The 18,359-nt window shown below is 37.4% G+C and overlaps 1 protein-coding gene across 2 annotated transcripts in view; it reads right to left on the bottom strand.

Annotated features, from left to right (window-relative positions):
- The window catches only part of SYK (spleen associated tyrosine kinase), a 55,567-nt gene that overhangs the window by 10,656 nt on the left and 26,552 nt on the right, over window positions 1-18,359 (bottom strand). The window contains exons 4-7 of one of the 2 annotated variants that reach the window (XM_069775751.1): window positions 12,121-12,259; window positions 10,599-10,680; window positions 9,523-9,572; window positions 4,689-4,757 (exon numbers count right to left, since the gene is read on the bottom strand). In XM_069775751.1, coding sequence (XP_069631852.1) covers window positions 4,689-4,757; window positions 9,523-9,572; window positions 10,599-10,680; window positions 12,121-12,259 — 340 coding nt within the window. The remainder of the gene's footprint in view (window positions 1-4,688; window positions 4,758-9,522; window positions 9,573-10,598; window positions 10,681-12,120; window positions 12,260-18,359) is intronic. The other variant, XM_069775752.1, reaches the window with a different exon arrangement.

The raw sequence follows: 18,359 nt of genomic DNA, 5'->3' as shown, positions 1-18,359 counted from the left end.
CATATATCCTGTACTGCTTCAGAACACATCAAGAATGCTTAGAGTTTTTTATCTCATTGCTACTTACTTGAACCATTCAGCATTACTACTAAGAAGTGATTATAGTTCCACTGGATAGCTTCCTGAACGTATTCTTGCTTCCTACATTAACTATATTTATACTTTTAAAGGGAGACCATTTTACATTCCAAAAGGTAATTGGAATCAATTAACTGAGTGGATACAAAGCAATATGGACAACTGACTGTTGCTAGACAGATACAAGTACAAAGAAAGCAGGTGCAAATTGCCACATTGCATGGATGTTATGGAAGCCTCTGGTTAAAAATTCTTGGCCAAGGTGTCCAAAAGTAGAGTGGGAAAAAAAGGATAAAAATATGGTGACTGCCTAAGAAAGAGACTGAGATGCTGAGTCTTCAGTGGCAGTTTCCAGGATACTGGAAGAAAAGTTCTGAAATACTTCGGAATTATAGTATCATAGTTTCAAAGGATACCTTTTGCATACTTTACCCTTAAAATAATCTTTCTGATAGAAATGCAAAGTGTTCAGAAAATGACATCCAGAAGAGACTGCATCACACTGGGACTCCTTTGCGTTTTGAAAGCTTTGATAGGACTATCAATTGTCCTCTCTTCACTGTGGGGAGCACCTCAACTGTGCACCATAAAGTCTGATGGGAATATCTGAACTGAAGCCTTGAAATGCCCCCCTCACTTTAAAAATTGAAATGTTTTCTGCAACGACAATTAGATAAAGTCACATAGGTGTAGCTGGAGCTCCAAGCTAACCAATGAAACATAGCAGGTCCGTTTTTTTCTTCCCACAAACAGTCAAGTGCTGGACAGAGTTTGTGTACTTCCTGTTACATAACAAGGAAGATAAATTCAGCCCACAGAAGGGTACAACTTCAGCAGATTTTCCTCATTTTTAGATGAGTAACAAGATTATGTACCACTTTTCCTCATCGCAACCCAAGCTTACGAGAAATGAAATACAAGCACTTTGGGAAAGGCCTTTGAAAATTATAAGCTCAAGATTTCAAATGGACTTGAACTTACTCTTTGAAGAAGTGATGTTTTTCTGATGACAGTATAGCCCTGCTGGCTGAACCATAATGATGGAAATTACCAATTCCACTGCAACACCTTGTACAGGTCTGATAAGTAAGCTTCATCTGATTGCTGCTGAACAACAGGGCAGAAACACTTAAGAAGTACTCAGACAGTACTGGATAACCCCACAAATTTAAAAAAAACTTGGAGGGCATAAGGTCTCATGTGATGGGTATTAGCTGCAGACTAGCGAGGTAGTTAAATATCCCTGATCCTAGGTCTCAGCGTATGAACTGGCATACTTTGGACTGGCCAAACAGAATTCATGTACACCAAATTCATACATCTCAAGAATCCATTCACCAGTGCAGAACAGCTGGTAAAAATACAGCTCTGGCCATGACACACTGACTCCTCAAATCAGACATATAGACACTTTTCTGCTCTTTGCAATTCAAGAACAAAATAAAAGAATCAGAAAGGATTGGATGCTTTTGTTCAGGACCTGCATTAAAAAAAAAAAAAAAGAGTGCATCACTCCTGTGCTTATGAATAAAACTCTGCAGCTGTGAATTGGAAATGACACAGTGACGCCACATCTAACAAAGCATGTTCTCTTTCTCAGAGAGCTGCTCATGTTTAAGATAAGTGATAATGTCTTAGATATCATCAGTGTTAGCTTAGTTAACTAATATATATGTATGTGTGGAATGATACTCCCCATTGCTGCAATTAAACAGCTTAACAATGGCTTTTTCATTAATTCTGGTTGAACTGCAATTTCATGTTTCACAGGTACCTTTTCAGCTCATATTGGTAACTTGGGAATATTGTGCAGCACTCAGAAAACCTCAAATATTTTTCTTTAGTTCTGCCAGTTATGAATTCGTGGCATATAGCACCCTGCGTGCCTTTGAATAGGATTTGCTAGCAGAAAGGTTGGAATTTTTCTCTTGAAGGCTCACTAGAAATGGTGCAGGAGGTATGTATCATTGCATGTACAGTGGTCTGGGTAATTATACAATAGAATTTCTTTTTTATTTAACTGTCATTTAAAGCCAGAGTCCTTTCTGCCCTACACTTTGAAAACAGCAAGTTTAATTCTGCAGACCTTTTTCTGACAAAGGGAGTTTTGTCTTAAAACAACCAAGGTATAGGGTACAAGGTTACTCCTTGTATTCTTACAAGATGCACAGAATGGGCAAAATGAGCATGGATTTGCTCATCCAGTAAAAAGGGAAACAAGAAAAGGGTCCACTAGAGGAGCCTGTTAAAAATGGCACATATTATGTGACACCTTGTGGTACGTACACTTGTAAACTATGGGGCAGGCTGTCATTTTATGCTGTCATACTAGAAATCTGTTGTGAGCCTGTCCTGTTTTCACATCAACATTTTTTTTTTTCCTCTGCTGGTTTAATTTTCATTGGCTAAACTTCTCAGGTACCCATATTTAAGCTAATCTAAATATACCATTCTTCCCCTTACTAGGGACTAGCTAAACTAGTGTGGCACTTTTATAGTAACATAGCCACATCCACAATGAGAGAAAAGCAGGAGTCAGAGATTTTGCACTAACTCAAAGTTATCTTTCTAGTAAAAGGAATACCACTTTCTACACATGGATAAAGCCTCAGTAGGTTTGATAGCATCTAGCTGATACAATGAGAAAATGACCCACATACTGTTGCTTTAAAATATAAATGAAATGGCTCTAACTACTCTGATTTTTTATAGTAAAGATAATTTTATAGTAAAGAATAGACTTATGAAGGCAATCAGTACAGCAAGTGCTATTTCTTTTCAGGTTAATAATTCTGATTTGCAAAACCGCAAATATATATGTAGGACTATAAAGTCGTCTTGTTTTGCTAAGCCAAACTGAATAGCAACATACTGCGTGACAAAGACCTTATTAGCCAAATCCTCAACGAGCTTTGGCTAAGACATCTAAGTCGCCACTAGGTGGCACGAGTTCATTTAAATTGTCGTCTAAATTGCCAATTTTACATTTGTGAGTAAAATGGCTTGAAAAATTTTGATCTGAGTGCTAAAATTATGTACAAATAACCAGTTTGTGACATTTAAAAACCCCATAATTTCCAAGACTGAATAAATATAACAGCATACACTTTCCACTTTACTGTCTGAAATTTTTTAACGTAAGAGAACTGCCTAATTAAACAGGTCCAAAGTAAACTCTGCATGTTGGGGTTAATGGATGGTAAATCTTGGAAATGTTCAGAGCAGGACTTTTGTTTAGAGTCTAAAATTTCTCAGTATGATGAAATTTGTGGGTTTGAATATTCAGGGTTAAGTACACGTACATGGTGATCAAATCAGATTTCTGAAATTATTTTCTCAAATGATTGGTCTTTGCCAACATGCTTCAGTCGGTACTCTGTGTATGTTTCCCAGAAGGCAGAAAATAGGTATTTGACTGCAGAAAGCAACCAGAGAGAAGCACAGGTTTACCAGGTGAACAGACAGCAGAATGACCAAATCCATGTCTACATAATTCAGACCCCACACTCACTTTTCTGAACAAAACCAAAATATTCTCTTGTCTAATGTGTGATAGTATGGTAGTTTTTTTCAGATGGCTTTAGAACATGTCCTGACACTGTATATGTATTTGTACAAGATGACAGCACATTAAAAACAAGACATGGGTTCTGTAAGGATATACAGATGATGACAGGTATTGGTACTTCAGTATAAAAATGAACTGAAGTTATAAAAAAAGAATAATTGTTATCTACCAGGATTATCAAACACAGTATATGTCAAACAGTTTTTCACTCTGAACAGCAGCATACCTCTTGGGCTTTTTATGTCTGCTCCTTTTTGTTGAAGAGCAACTGGCAAGAAATAAATAAATAAACAAAAAGAGAGACTCATGGGTAGAATAGGAACACATGTTATTCTCAGCATGCAAACATAGCTCATTGTTACATGCTTCACAACTACATTAATTACTGGACAGCATAATTTTCTGGCCACGCAGCAGCATTTTCATTAGTACAGGCCTGGGTTCCCCTTGACTCCCTGACTTCTTATCACCTTTCCCATTCTGCTTGGTCTTGTGACATCTTACACTTGCCCAAATGTAATTAACATTACAACTTTGTCAATGCATAACAAGATTTGTGCACACAGGTTCTGTAAGAACGCATTTAGTGGTTGATATTAACAAGTTGTTTCCTAAATGTGCTCAGTAACAGCACTGTGTAAGTAAGCCAATTTTCTGATTAAGAATGATAGTTCAGAGAAGCAATATCATTTAGTTCTGCTCTAAGTGACCATTTTTTGAAAAACATTTTATCACATTTTATTTGCAGACATATTAAGATCTGCACTAATATTTTGGGATGTGAGAAATTACTTAAAAATAGTCCCTCAATTTTTAAAACTTCTTTAAAACCATTGCTTTAGTTATAAAATCAAGGACGTAGTTATGCAGATGATTAGGAAAGAAGCAGAAAGGTTACAAAATCTTCACAATCCAATTGTTAGTATCTAAGACACACATTTAGTAACAGCAAGCCAAAAGGGAGGGGGGGAGAAAGAGTGAAATTAGTCAAGTGTAAGTCCTTTTAACTCAGTCAAAAACCTAAAAAGACTATATGAGGCACCTTTTTGCTGCCAGCCTTTGGAAAGGTGTACGATTTGAGTCTTGAGATAATTCCACCTCCTGCCCAACTCTAGAAACCACAATGTCAAAGAGGAACAGTAAATGTGTCAGGAAAATAGCTAAAGGTATTTTACAAAACAGATGTAGTATACAAGAACAAAACACTCAACCTGTCTTTTGTGTGTGCCTGCAAGTACACATATGATGCATCAAACCAATGTAGTATAGTAAATCTTAGTACTAAATTTTCTTTCAGCTGTATTACTCTCAAACCATCTTGATTATGTAGATATACCTTAAGGCAGTTTTTAAATTCAAGCACATTGCCCTTTCTCCAGGCCTTTTACACAGTATGTTTCTCCTGCCTCTGTTACTGAACTTTAGACAACCCCGCAACATATTTAGCAATGTAAACCAGTTGACAGCTAGTGTCTTGAAGTATGACTACTGTACCAAGTGAGATTTGAAGCACACCTTGGTCTTAAAACAAAAAAATGTGGTTATTTAAGCAAAAAGCACACAAACTGATATTAATTCCAAACAAAAATGAACAGGCTTTAAATTTTACATGTGCACTTATGTTCTGTATACAGATACTTTTAAAATAAATGCAAATATGTTTTACAATAATACATTAATTTAATGAAACATGACTAATTAGCATTTCTAGGGATCGCTGAGAGATCATACCTGCCTAATTAAAACTGCAATGCAGTGCTTATTAACCAAGCCTTTAGGCTGATGCTGAGGTTGAAATAATAATCTGAGCCACATTCTCAGCCACTATAAACAGCCTTTGAACTGACTTACAGTTAGATGTTCTGAACTTTTCAATAACTCATTTGGATATTTTTTTTTCCTGAAAAGATAGCTTTTCTAATGGGTAGGATCAGTATTTTTCCTAGCTTTCTTTTTTAGAAAAAAAAGTTTGATTTCACATAAAAAAGGTATCTTTTGTTTCAAAACAGCAAGGACAGCCATGCAGTTCCTATTCCTGCTGGAAGAACAGAAACTTTTTTGATGCTTGACAGTCTTCATAGCTGTGATACAGAAAAATTCAGTTACTGCATATTGAAAAAGCTTACTGAATCTGCTGTTTTCTTTTACCTCACAAAATTCTCTTTCCATATGGGGAACAAATGAAACCTGAAGCAGTTCTTAGCTATAGTTTTGAAACAGATAAATTCTCTAAGAGGTTAAGTACTCTTTTGCCCATGGTGAACATGGTTCATTATACTTTACCGACAAGAGTATCTCCCAGCACTTGACCAAGTAACCACCTGTACTGCCTTAATGGTAATACTGCTTAACCCAAATGTTTGTATTAGACATACAAATGCATGCTAAGAGGAATATTTAATCAGGGACAGCAACAGTACTAGTCTAAAGTTAGGCTGTACTCGTAACGTTTAGGTCTATTATTACTATCTGATACACTGTGGCTAAACAAATAAAATACTGAAAAAAGTTACAGGGAGAATTTGGAAAGTGGCCAGAAGTTGGCAGCTTTACTATAATGTCAACAACTGATTTTAGGCTCATATCAAAAGCTCCTCTGCAGGTTTAAATACATATTGGGATGATGTGCAGGGAGAAAAAAGTAATTCACAAAGTCAAAGGGGATCAAAAGCACCTTAAATGTAGTTATGGAGCCCCTGCTGAAAAGCAAGAAAAGTCCTAGTCCATGCATGCGCTGAGAGAAGTAAGAAGATGTAAGCCTCCATACTCTGCATGGAGAAATTATCTCCAATACAGACTTCCATCAGAAAGTCCTTCCTTTCGCAGAGGAAGCATATTAGTATCACTAAAAAGAAGATGTCCAGATTAGACAAAAAGTGGACAAGAAACAGTAACATTTTGTTACTCTAAGTTTTTTTTTGGAGCATTAGCAAATACTACACAAATCCCTTCCCTCTGTGTTGTAAATTTTACTCCAAGCCCTTACATACCAAGAGTTTGCAGCTAAATTAGTTGGACAGTCTGCCTTGCAGATTACCCAGCAGATCTTTCTGCAGTGGTCATGCAGCCTCTTAGCTTCAAAGCAGCTTCAGGTTTGGGCACGCTCTCCATTAAGGCTTTGGAATCTCACCAGTATATTTCAGCCATTAATATATATAGAAATAAAAAAACTATTGAAAAATTAGATGGGAACACCATTATTAGATTGTCTCTCAGAACAGCCTACTACCTTCCTTTCTTTGGCTGTTAATCATGTTCTGTCCCTCTACTCTCTCTCTTCTGCTTCTTTACTCTAACCAATCTTTTCTCACAAGTCACGATCATTCCAGTTGCCTTGCTCTGGATTATCTCCTGTTGGACAACATTCTTCAGTGCAGTGCCAAAAACTGGTGAAAGTATTCCAGCTGAGACCTTACCAGTGTTGAACAAGCTGGAAACACTCTTGATGTTTGCCTTTCTTCTACCAGCATGACGGTTGCTGGTCCTTGTTCCTTTTCTGATCTATTACAGGCATCACAACCTCTGAAAAACTGTCGCTGCTCTCCATCCTGTGTTCTACAGCTGACTATTAGAAGTGCTATATCTTCCACTAGTTTCTACTGAACTTCACCTTTTTTTTTTCCCAGGACATTTCTCCAATTCATCACAATTATTCTGAGTCCCAACTCAAATATTCACAATCCCAATTCACATATTTTGGCAATCCATTTTGTAAAATAAAAAAGGTGCAGTGCTTCAGAAATGTCAGAAGCTTTAAAAATTAAATCTTAATTATGATGGTGTAAATAATGTGAAGATAGACTGCACCTCCTCTACATAAGACTTTGTGATTGTATTCATTCTTTTCAGGATGCTTTTTTGTTTTTGCAATCTGAATTAATTGTATTTCAGGCTCTGCATAAAGAAGAATCTATGAGTGTCTTTAGTCAGTTACTGCTTTTGGAGATAGATATTAATGTAGAAGAACCTGGCCATACTAACTGAAGTCTTTGAGCTCCATAAATAATAATATTAATTTAAATTTTTCCACTTTCTATTTTCTACATTTATACTACAGGAAAGTAACTTAGCAGGCTGGTTTTATAAAATTCCTAAAGAAAACATAAAATTCAGATTTCAGTTTTAAGGAGTTAAGAATGTCAAACCTATTGTAGCTTTAAACAACATTTTAGGAGAATATTTGCAAAATATGCACTCAACACATCTCACTCATATCTTTGGTGCTTTTCTTTCTATCCATCATGATGAGTCTTAAATGTAACTACTACTGATCAATCCTGAAAACATATTAATGGTTGTATGTTACATGTGCAAGTGACCAAGTGTATTTAAGTCAGCTGTTTGCTAGAGAAGTACATGGTCAAGTACATGTGGATTTAATCTCACCTAACTATGGCTACCTAAAAGTAAGGGACATATTCTTGAGTATCACCTAGGCCCGGTCTGATTGGAAAGACATAGGCACATATTGGTGGAAAGTCATTGCACCACTTTTAGGCTGAAGGGACATGTAGATGGGTATGTGTATCTCTCTTGCTTCAAAATGCCTCAAAAGCGAGCCTTTGTGATTTGCTGAATGCCTGGCTCTTCATTTGAGTTCATTAATGTCAGGCGAGATTAATCATACCTTGTTAGTATGCCTGAGTCTTTCACCTGTAAAGTATCATGAACAACTGGGGTGGTATTACTGCAATGCACTGATGAAAATAGAGGAGGTTGGCCCATTTTACTTTCATTGCACAGACCTAAACATCAGTCAACTTAGTCAGATACATGGGTTTTTTTGTTACTACTTCTTTGATAAGTTAAATGTCTAAAGTAAGATTTCTTGAATTTACTTTCATTTACACTTAAACTGCAAAATTTTCTATGGACAATCTAAAACCTACATAGTATTCCCCCACTGAATGTGCTTGCTCTATCACTATACCTGTGTCTATACCAGATGATACACATGTGGTCTCACGTGCTTAAACTTCACGGTTGTCCTTGTAAATGGCATAGATCCAAACAACATTTTTTGAAAAATTACACCAATTTTCGTTGCACAATTTCCAATCATTTGAAAGGCCACCTGATTTTCAGAAAGTAGTGGTATGAGAATGATTGTTCACGGACCCACAGGGACTCAACAGTGCTGAAATAAATGTAATTGCCTATTTGAACCAAAATATTTTTTTCTGTAATGTGGGACTGCATCAAGATAATGACCTAGATGATTAGACTCTCCAGGGAGTGGTGAAACAACTGAATTAAACTCCCTATTTAAGATGAGATTAACTACAGCTGAATGAGATGGTGTTATGTATCACACCTCAGGTGGCTCCTCTAATCAATGGACTCTAAGAACTTTGGCATTTATAATCACAGGTGGGCTTGCTCATTCTTCATGGAGTTGATGAAGGAACTTCCCCTAATTTCACTGCACAAGGAATCAAACTCTCATGCAAAGTCTGATGTTAACTGCACACACCATATATGAAAATAAATTGAACCTCCATTTCTGCTTCAGTCAGCAGATTCTCCAAATGGACAACATAAACAAAGCAGTGTCCCTCCTAGTGTTGATACAGTCACTATAGAATCAATGAGGCATCAATGAGGCATCTTGCATATGAAAAATACTGATTTTCACATACATTGTATATATAAAAGAAGTTCACAGAATTAAATGATGAATAGCTTATGGAAAATACTGATGAAAGCAATAGCCATGCTAGAATATGCTAAGCTTATTCTTTTCAACTTACTGTTTATACCCCTACAAGAACAAATGCATTGCTGCAGTAATATCCAAGCATTAGGATTCCTAGAACAGAATGTGACTGTAAGCCTTCTCAGATGAATGCTACTGCTGTATCACCACCTACTCTTACCTTAGAAGGGGTTCCAGGAAGAGGAGAACGCATGTTAAAAACAACATTATCTGTAAAAGAGTCAAATGTAGAAGGATGCTGAGCAAGGTGAGAAATGTACTGTAAGAACACAAAATTTTGCATAGGTGACCAACTTTCCAGTTTTTAAATCACACCACAGTGTTTCTCCTGGCCCATCTTCTTTGCTTTTGTCTCTAATGTGCAGCAGACTCTGGCTCTTGCTGCCATAGAGACAAAAGTATGTGCAATGCCTAAATGATTAAAGGAGTGGAAAAAGTATGGGCATATCTTCTCACCATAGCACTGGTATCCAGTCAGAATGACAGAAGGCGGCCTTAGGGAGAAAACACCACTTCTGGAATAGTACAAGTTAGACAAGGATCAGGCAGAAGCATCTTTTTTTTCCCCTGGCAGTCAGGGCAAGAGGGAGGACAAAGTCTCATCGGTATTCAACATGACATTAAAGAAGAAACAGGCCAAAGAGCATACTGGACCTCAGGACACTTCACCCTATCCCTTCCCCTCCCTTCCCCCAAGTTATCAAGGAATGTTTCTCTGACATTCATTTTCAGCATCAGGTGCAGCCAATCCCTTGTTCTGCCCTGCTCTCCACAACATGGGAAGTAACTCCTCATCTACCAGCAACTCACCTGTTAGGCACACATCTGCACCCAACCTGAACGTCTATAGCACCGCTGCCGATGTGCTGCCCTCAGCTTGGAGTAAGGACTGGTGGAAGAGTGCTGGGATGACCACCTTGGTAGTGTGTGTGGGCCAACTAACACACCCTGCCACTTCGAGCAGCAAAGCACATTTTGGATCTGACATTAATTTAGAGACAGCAATAATTGGAGTTGGTAGCCTCCTTTAAGCTACAGGATCTGCCTCCATCCTGCATGGTCTGGCAGATCTTAACTCATTTGAAAAGTTGGAAATTTAACAGTTAATTTTTTTTAATCCAACTGTAATCTACCATAACCTGCACCCACCTACATGCCATGGCAAGTGGAAAAAATGCACAGATCTTTATCATCATCAACGTGACTATACGTTTCAAAATAGTAGGAATAACTCACCATTTTCTGAGCCAAGTTGTGGACAGGGAATGGTAAGAACCCTTAATAATCCATCTGGCTTGTATGAATAATGCTCAACTAGCTACCAGAATGAGAGGGGAAAAAAAAAAGAGAGAAGGAGAGAAAAAGATATGAAAAGGTAAGGGAGGTATAATTAAATATATTGTCTCCTTAAAATTGTGTGCGTATTTACAATAATTGGTATATATTACAGCAAATGAACCAGCATACAGCACATCTTTACTGCACATGTTGTCACCTCATCTTTACTTCTTTTTAGCAAGAGTGCATGTTTCTGAAGTAACCTTGTGAATTAATCTGGAACCTGACCCAGGAACTGGATTTTTAAGACTCAGCATTCCCTACCAGTTCTGCTACTAACCAGTTTTGTAACTCTGAGCAAATCACTTCTTTTTATACCTCTGAGTTCCCACCCTCTTTTTTTATTTTTTTTTTTTTTTCAAAATGGGTTTAACTACAGTGCAGGAATTGTTCTAATACGTAATGCTTTCTTTGGACCTCAAAGTCATAATGGCATGTAAGCAGTTAATAAATGTAGAGCACCAATAGTTGTGGCCATTTGTGTTCCTGGACTGCTCTCTCCATGCCATTTTATTGCAGGTTCATTACTGCTATTCTGCCTTTGGTGCATTTGGGTAGAAAGGAGGGGGACTGTGAGTGAAACAGTTGCAGACATATTCAAAAAAACTTGTAAGACAGCATAGCTCCTTTTAAATTTCAAGTGACTCCAGGAAAGAAATATGCAGAACATTTACAGGAAAGGCTAAGAATTAATATATGCAAGTAAAGACTCATATTTTAGATTTGTGACTCACTTTACTTGTTTTAATAGAATTTTAAGCAAGAGGACATAAGAGATTTCTGCAGGGGTGTCAATTCCCTTAGCATTTTTAATTTATGCAGTCATTTCTCCAGTATTCACTTTTATTATCGACTATGGCACAGTCAGCTATGCATTCCTTAATTGCTTAATCTTTACCAGGCTTCAGGCATATTTTGGTGGTAACCCTCAGCAAATTATGCTTTTTCAGCCTTGAAGGTAGAGAATTTTAAAGCTAAAGAATGCAGTATGTATACAGCATCCTAAACCATCCCCCTTACGCTTCCTAGAATTCTGTTTATTGCTGTCATAAAAAACATTAACAAAAGACTATACCTAGCATAGCTATTATTGAATACGGTCACTTGCAAATGAAAACAGTCTTCCATTCTAGAGAATGTTCAGCTAACTGAATAATAATTACAGCAATTTTGAACTCGGCCAAGCTGCAACATCACATTTAAAAATTATTAAATTCTCTACACTTATATAGCTTTTTATATTAACATGTATTATCTTCATGTATAGAAGCCACATAAAGTTGGAAACATATGACAAATAACCTGCCAAAACATGTTGCTGTTTAGCTAAAGACTGTTGTTGCACAGCAAAGTAAAAAAAGCTGACTTAGCTTTATGGAAACACGATGACAGATATCCAAGTGATTCAAATATAACAGACCTGCCAGAGGGTGTCAAATCTTTTTCCATCCGGTATGGAGAGCTTTCCTGTCTTATCTCTGTCAATTCGGTAATGCAGTACTTTTCCATCATTCAGCAGACACAGGGCATAGGAACCATTGCTGTCCCTTTCTCGGATACTGTAAGAGTAAGAGAGAATTTCAGGGTTACGCTTCACTAGGAATGAGCATCTGTGTTGAAATTCTTTTTGAAATCATGCTTTCCTGTAAGCTTTTGAATTCAAACCAAAGTAAAATCAGCACCACAACTTCTGAAGACGTTTTGTTAAGCCTTTTATTTATCTCTTAGTCATTTTTTTTCAGACAGAATTCTCTAAAGTTTCTTTTTTTTTTCCCCCTAAAAGGCAACAGATGACAACAGAAAATCCACAATGTGGAGCTCTTTGCTAGGCAGCTACAGAACACTGTGCAGTGCACAAAGCACTCTCTCAGCAAGGAAGCATTTAAAGGCTTGTACACTGCAGGCCTATGAAGCCCATGGAAGTCTCAGGCCAGGATCTAGTGTATACAAGCAGCTACGCTTCAATCTCCTCTACCGCTGATCTAAAATTAAAAACAACAGATAAGTGCCTTCATTAAAGCAAGATTTCTCTCATTTCTTTTATTTTGAAATGAAGAGTTGACAGTAAGGGCAGAAGATAAAATACTAAAAGAATGTAATCTGAAATACAAATAAAGGGAAAACCTTTGTGCACTGCCACAGTTTGTTGTTTGGCTGGGAATTTAAAGTAAATGAAACATTTCTGTAATCAGCAATTCTTATGATTTCTGTAAAGACCTTAATGCTTTGCTGCAGATTTCACATAAAAGTCACATGAAATTTCACATGGTATTGGGGTATATATCTGCTCTAAACTTCACCAGGGAGAGATCATGGAATGTAATGTAAAAACATTGCCTAAAATTCACAATTTTAGATGAACTCCGTCTTCCAGGAGATCTGCAAGCAACACCTGAGATGCCTGTAAAGTGTTCCCGAGTTGTTTTATGTATACTCAAGGCTAGCTCACACTGAGACCAGTGCCTTCTGGTGACTTGACCCAGAGTTATAGGAATTTTCTACTAGCTCCATCATGATTAGCATAGCATTTCTGAGTTTAGAAAGTAGGCTTTTTCTTTTAGTTTGAGTTGCCTGTGTTCACTTGCTGCTGAGAGTGAGATAGCAATAGAGCTAGATTAAAATTTTCTGGAATAATGGGTTTTTCTTAAGAAAAATCCAGATTCAGCAACACTGAAACATTTCTTGTTCCAGTGTGTGCAGGAGTCTACTCACTCTCCCTTGAATTTTTCGAAAGCCTTGAAAAGAAATATAGCAGGATATGCTCACTAAGGTGTCGGGAAGCTTCGCTGGTGCAACACTGGTACTTGCTATCGCATCTCAGAAGATTGCAGAGACAAGCATTAAATTCTGCTCCTCAGCTGATTCACTCAAGGCTGAACTAAAACTGTGTTATATCTGACCTACTCATACAACTATTTTTTCAAGCAAAGTGATTCTTGTTGCCGAAGATGTGAACAGGACACTGGCTAAAGGAAAAGGGAAGTAGGGTCAGGTTTTTTTCTGAAACCAAAGCAACTTGCTTAGTGTCTGTAAAGCAACTTGAAGCACATTGCGGTTTTTCATGACATGCAGGTATTTTCTCAGCATGCTGATTTCCTGTGCTGACTGACCAGTGGAGAGCAACAGGTTCTGCTAAAATGAAGAATGACTTTTACTTTGTCTTCCTCTGACTTGCTTTTAGCAAATAAGGCTTGGAAAAATATTCTCAGAATAGAGGGCATTGTTTCTAAAACACGAATGAATGGCATTTCATTGCATTCAGACTTCTGTTCAGAATACAGCACAAGTAAGATTATAAAAATGCAATGGATTGTTTCCCAGTAACAAATGTCCTTCATGTTTCACATGAGGAAATGGTGGCTCCAATACAATTAGCTCTACTGAAACTGATTCTCATTTGCAAGTTGTTACTATCACAAAAGGCATCGTAAACGTTTCTTGAGAGCACAGGCATCAACAGGAGAAAAGTCTTGATTTCTAAGGACCATGGCACAGATCTAAACAGCCCTATCAGTATCCAGCAGGATTTAGGCAGAGTTCGGGTTTATAAGGTTAGTGTTGCATTTCTGAGCATTTCCTTCCCCCCCTGCAACAGCTACATAACTCCGAAGACTGCAGTTCACAGTCATGGCAACTTTCATCAGACAGCTCTATCACTGCATGTGTAAAAACTCTCCATTCTAACACTTATGATTGACCAGGGTCCAGAGGGAGCCTCGTTCTCTTGGGGTTGTGGTCCAAGTGTCCAGCACAATTTGGATCCCCACAAAATGCAACAGGAGATACTGCTATCTTCCAAAACATGTCTGAAGAGCAGAAGTATCAAGAGTATTGAAGCAACAGCCAAATGACGGCCTAAGTCTTAGTTTTGGCAATCAGATCCCTTACTGGTCCAAAAAGTGCTCTCACAGAACTTGCCATCACAGTCCAAACAAAAAACTTTTTACTTAGTCTGCTGACAAGGATCGTCACAGGCCATGTATCACAATTCCATTTTGGCTTTGTAGACTGCAATAATGGCTGTCTAGGTCAGGCTGCACCTCCAGAACTCCAGCTGGGTACACAGAATCCAGTACCTTACAGTTACTGGAAAAAATGGAATCAAAGAAAAAGCCTGCTCAAACTGAAAGGTTATAAACTGAAACCTCTTCAAATAGAAATCAAGGTTTCCACATCTTGATGGTGCTGGCTGTACTACTCAGGGTCACCACATCAGATTTGGGGGCTCTGTTCATACATGGAACTCTGCTTCTATGAAAAGTAACAATTTTCAGAAGGTTGAGAAAAAAATCCAAAATTCCAGATGCATTATCTGCTTTAATGTGCTCTGAAATTACACACAATACAAACTGATAACAAAACCCCCTTAATTTTAAAAGGCTATATTTTTTTAAAAAAGTATTTTGACAAGGAAGGAAGCCAGCAGTAAAATATCACCTGGTCTTCCATTTCATGTCATTGCAGAGAATTACAGATCTACAGAAGAAAGACATAAAGATAATAAACATCTGTAAATAAACAATATTGTCCATTCGTACACTGAGATTAATCAGAAAAATGAACAACTTGATTGACAGCAAATTGGAATTCATAGATATATTAGAGAAGTACCAAGGTATCTAGATTTTCTATGAAATACCTTTTAAAACAGCAATATTAGAAGGAACTGAGAAGCTCAAATTGTTACGTGACGCAATGCAAAGAAGGTTTAGTTATTGATTTTAATTTTCATGCAATCTATGTTTGAGTGTTTTTTATGTTTTTGTGAATGTAACCCAAATAGTAACCAATAACTATTTGTAGTAGCAGTAGCATTACAGACTGTGTAAATAGCTATCCATTCTCTACTTTGGTAGAGTCTCTACTTTTGCTTGGAAGCAAAAAGAACAATGTCCCAATTTTTTCTCCTTCGAAGTGAAAAAGCCAGATGATCCCTTTCTTTTTAAAGGAAAAAATCCCTGAGGGTAAAAAAAGTAAATAGCTATTACAACATGCCTCATTGACTATGTAGAAAAAAAGAAGTCACAGCTTTCTACAGTGGAGAATAATGAAGGAAATAAACTAGCAAAAAGCTTGCTTTAGGAGTGGTGTGAAACTATTCTTACTCCTGAATCCAAGGGGCCTGTTAAAGTTTGTTCTTGGCCTTGCTTTGCTTTCTCAGCTTCCTTGCTGCCAGAGATACTGGCATTCCCCGCTGCTGATCGAGCTCCAGCCATTCCCTGCTTGTCTGCCCTTATCACCGTCTCTCTTGTAATGTTATTAACAAGAAAGCTATTCATTATCACTTCAAATATCTGCAGCACACTGCACACGTTTGAAGTTTGAAGGGAATAAGGAATGAACTTGGTGCCATCTGTAAAAGGATCATACAAAGGAAAAAATGGATTGGCTGCAGTCTTCATTTACATAATTTCTTCTCTGCTGTTTAGTAACATATTCAAAGCTGCTTCAGAAATGTCAGCACACAACAGAACTTAGGAGCTAGCTCACCCATACACTATTGTTATCTACAATGGAACCTAAAACTTCATCTCCTGATAAGGCTATCGTGGGGTGCTGCTGCACAGTAACGAAACACCTTTGCAAGAAGGATTGCATCACTGTAGTCTGCTCTGCTAGCATTGCCCTCCCAGCAAGACACACCACACTCCACCAAAACCCTAACAAATAGCTTCGCTGTACAACTGCACCTGCAACAGGGGACATTCTTAGTACAGCTATCTCAGCCAGGGATCGCATCTTTTCTTCACACCTCTGACCCACTCTGCTGCTGAGGCATACAGCGTAGAGCTAGCCTTGAGAAGCCACAGCCCTGCTGCGGTGGTCTGCAGGTGGCACCTAACTATGCACCTAACTGAAGATCAATAAACGGCTCTTCCAACGAGCTGTGGGCATCGTCTAGGCTGCTGTGGCAGGGAATACAGCACCTCCACAAACATGGTTCACTGTCTGTATTTTATCATTTACCTTTGAAAATTTTTATGGTCATCTAAGCCTAGCAACTTCTTGGCACTTTTAAGAGGAACTTGATCATTAATTAATATCCCTGAATTAATGTCATGTTTAGTAGGATTCTTTTCACCTTGTCTGATGTCAACAATGTCCAGTTCCATTTATGGATGCAAACATAATATTGATAGATTTATTTAAAGACTACTCTACAAGGTCAGATAAATCACCTAGCACAGTATGCACTCCAGTAGTGGTAAATTTCTAGAGGACGACAATAAGATTAATGTACATATAGACTGCCACATGTATCAGAAACACAAATTTTTGGTCAGAAAAAAGACCAGAAAACTCTTACAGACAACTGCACTTCAAAACTTGTTATTTTGAAATGGCGTTACTAGTGCTAACTATTGTGACATACAAGAGACAGTTTAGTCTCTAGATGTCATGAGATGCCATGATGAGTAGTGCTGTGAGTCATTTTAACAGTCTAAACTAGTTTTGTCCTCTTTAGTATATCTCACTGCATATTGAAGACATTCTTATGACACTAAAATTATTTTTTCCTTTCCTTTTAACAACTGATCACATTTTATGTGAACTACATAAGGCAATGAACCCATATAAAAGGTTTATAGCAACTAAACTGCTAATTATGCAATGCCTTCACTCACAATTTCCTTAATGTTGAATCTTTAAGTTTAACAGTATTTCTGAATATTACTTATCTCCCTTCAGCTTCAGAATTGCTGGTTCTTAACACATATGCAAGATCACATGTTCATATAACTAAAGTGGTCACTACCGATGACAAACCAAGATATGCCAAGAGCTACCACATACTTACCAGAGTTGTTTCCTATGTGAAACTGCAGAGAAAATTAACATTTCTTATATTGCTGGTCTGTCACTGTTAGCAAATTTTTAATTTATTTTTCAACTGGTCCACATATGCATGCACTTGTAAAGATTATATTAACAATATTATCAATAATATTATTATATATTATTAATATAAATGTTATCACAATATTAATAACAGTATCAATAATATTAATAGTATTATCTATGAGCATCTATACAATATTGAGCACCATATTCTACAATTATGCCCCCTACCAGGCAAAGTCTAATGAAAATACAGAAGTCCTTAGGCAGCTAAGTGGCTACTGAGCTCTAAACCTGCCAGATAGGCAGTCCATTCAAGAACAACTAATGCATCGGAAAGCATCCTACAGATGCAGAAGTAAAGAGTGTTGTCCTTAATAAGAGGGACCTAAGAACCAGCATGCTAAGCAGCATGCAAAGTAGTGTTAATGAAGCTAACAGGGGCTTGAGAACTGAAGTTCTCTATTTTCAGTTGCTCTTCAGGTCATTTTAGAGATATGATATTTTCCTTCCATTCCACTGCTGTAGTTTTATAGTTTTTTCTCCAAATTTGTGGCTGGAGTGGCAATCTTTCATGAATGTTCTTCCTGGAAGAGGTGGGCACTGTTTTCTATTTCATGTCATTTCATGAGATTGTTTCTATATTTGGCTTTGAAAACAAACTCTATAGCACCTACGTACATACTCATTTTACTGACTTTTCAGTCATGACAAAAACTGGAAAAAGATCTTTGAAAATTCCATGGTAAAACACCCACAGCTCAGAACTTTTTCAGCAGCTTGGATGAGTTGCAGTGTTAGCTTTATGATGCTATTCAT

This window comes from Haliaeetus albicilla, chromosome Z (genome assembly GCF_947461875.1).
Source record: "Haliaeetus albicilla chromosome Z, bHalAlb1.1, whole genome shotgun sequence".
NCBI lineage: Eukaryota > Metazoa > Chordata > Aves > Accipitriformes > Accipitridae > Haliaeetus > Haliaeetus albicilla.
The sequence above is the reverse complement of the archived record's forward strand: the minus strand, read 5'-3'. Positions and strand labels throughout refer to the sequence as shown.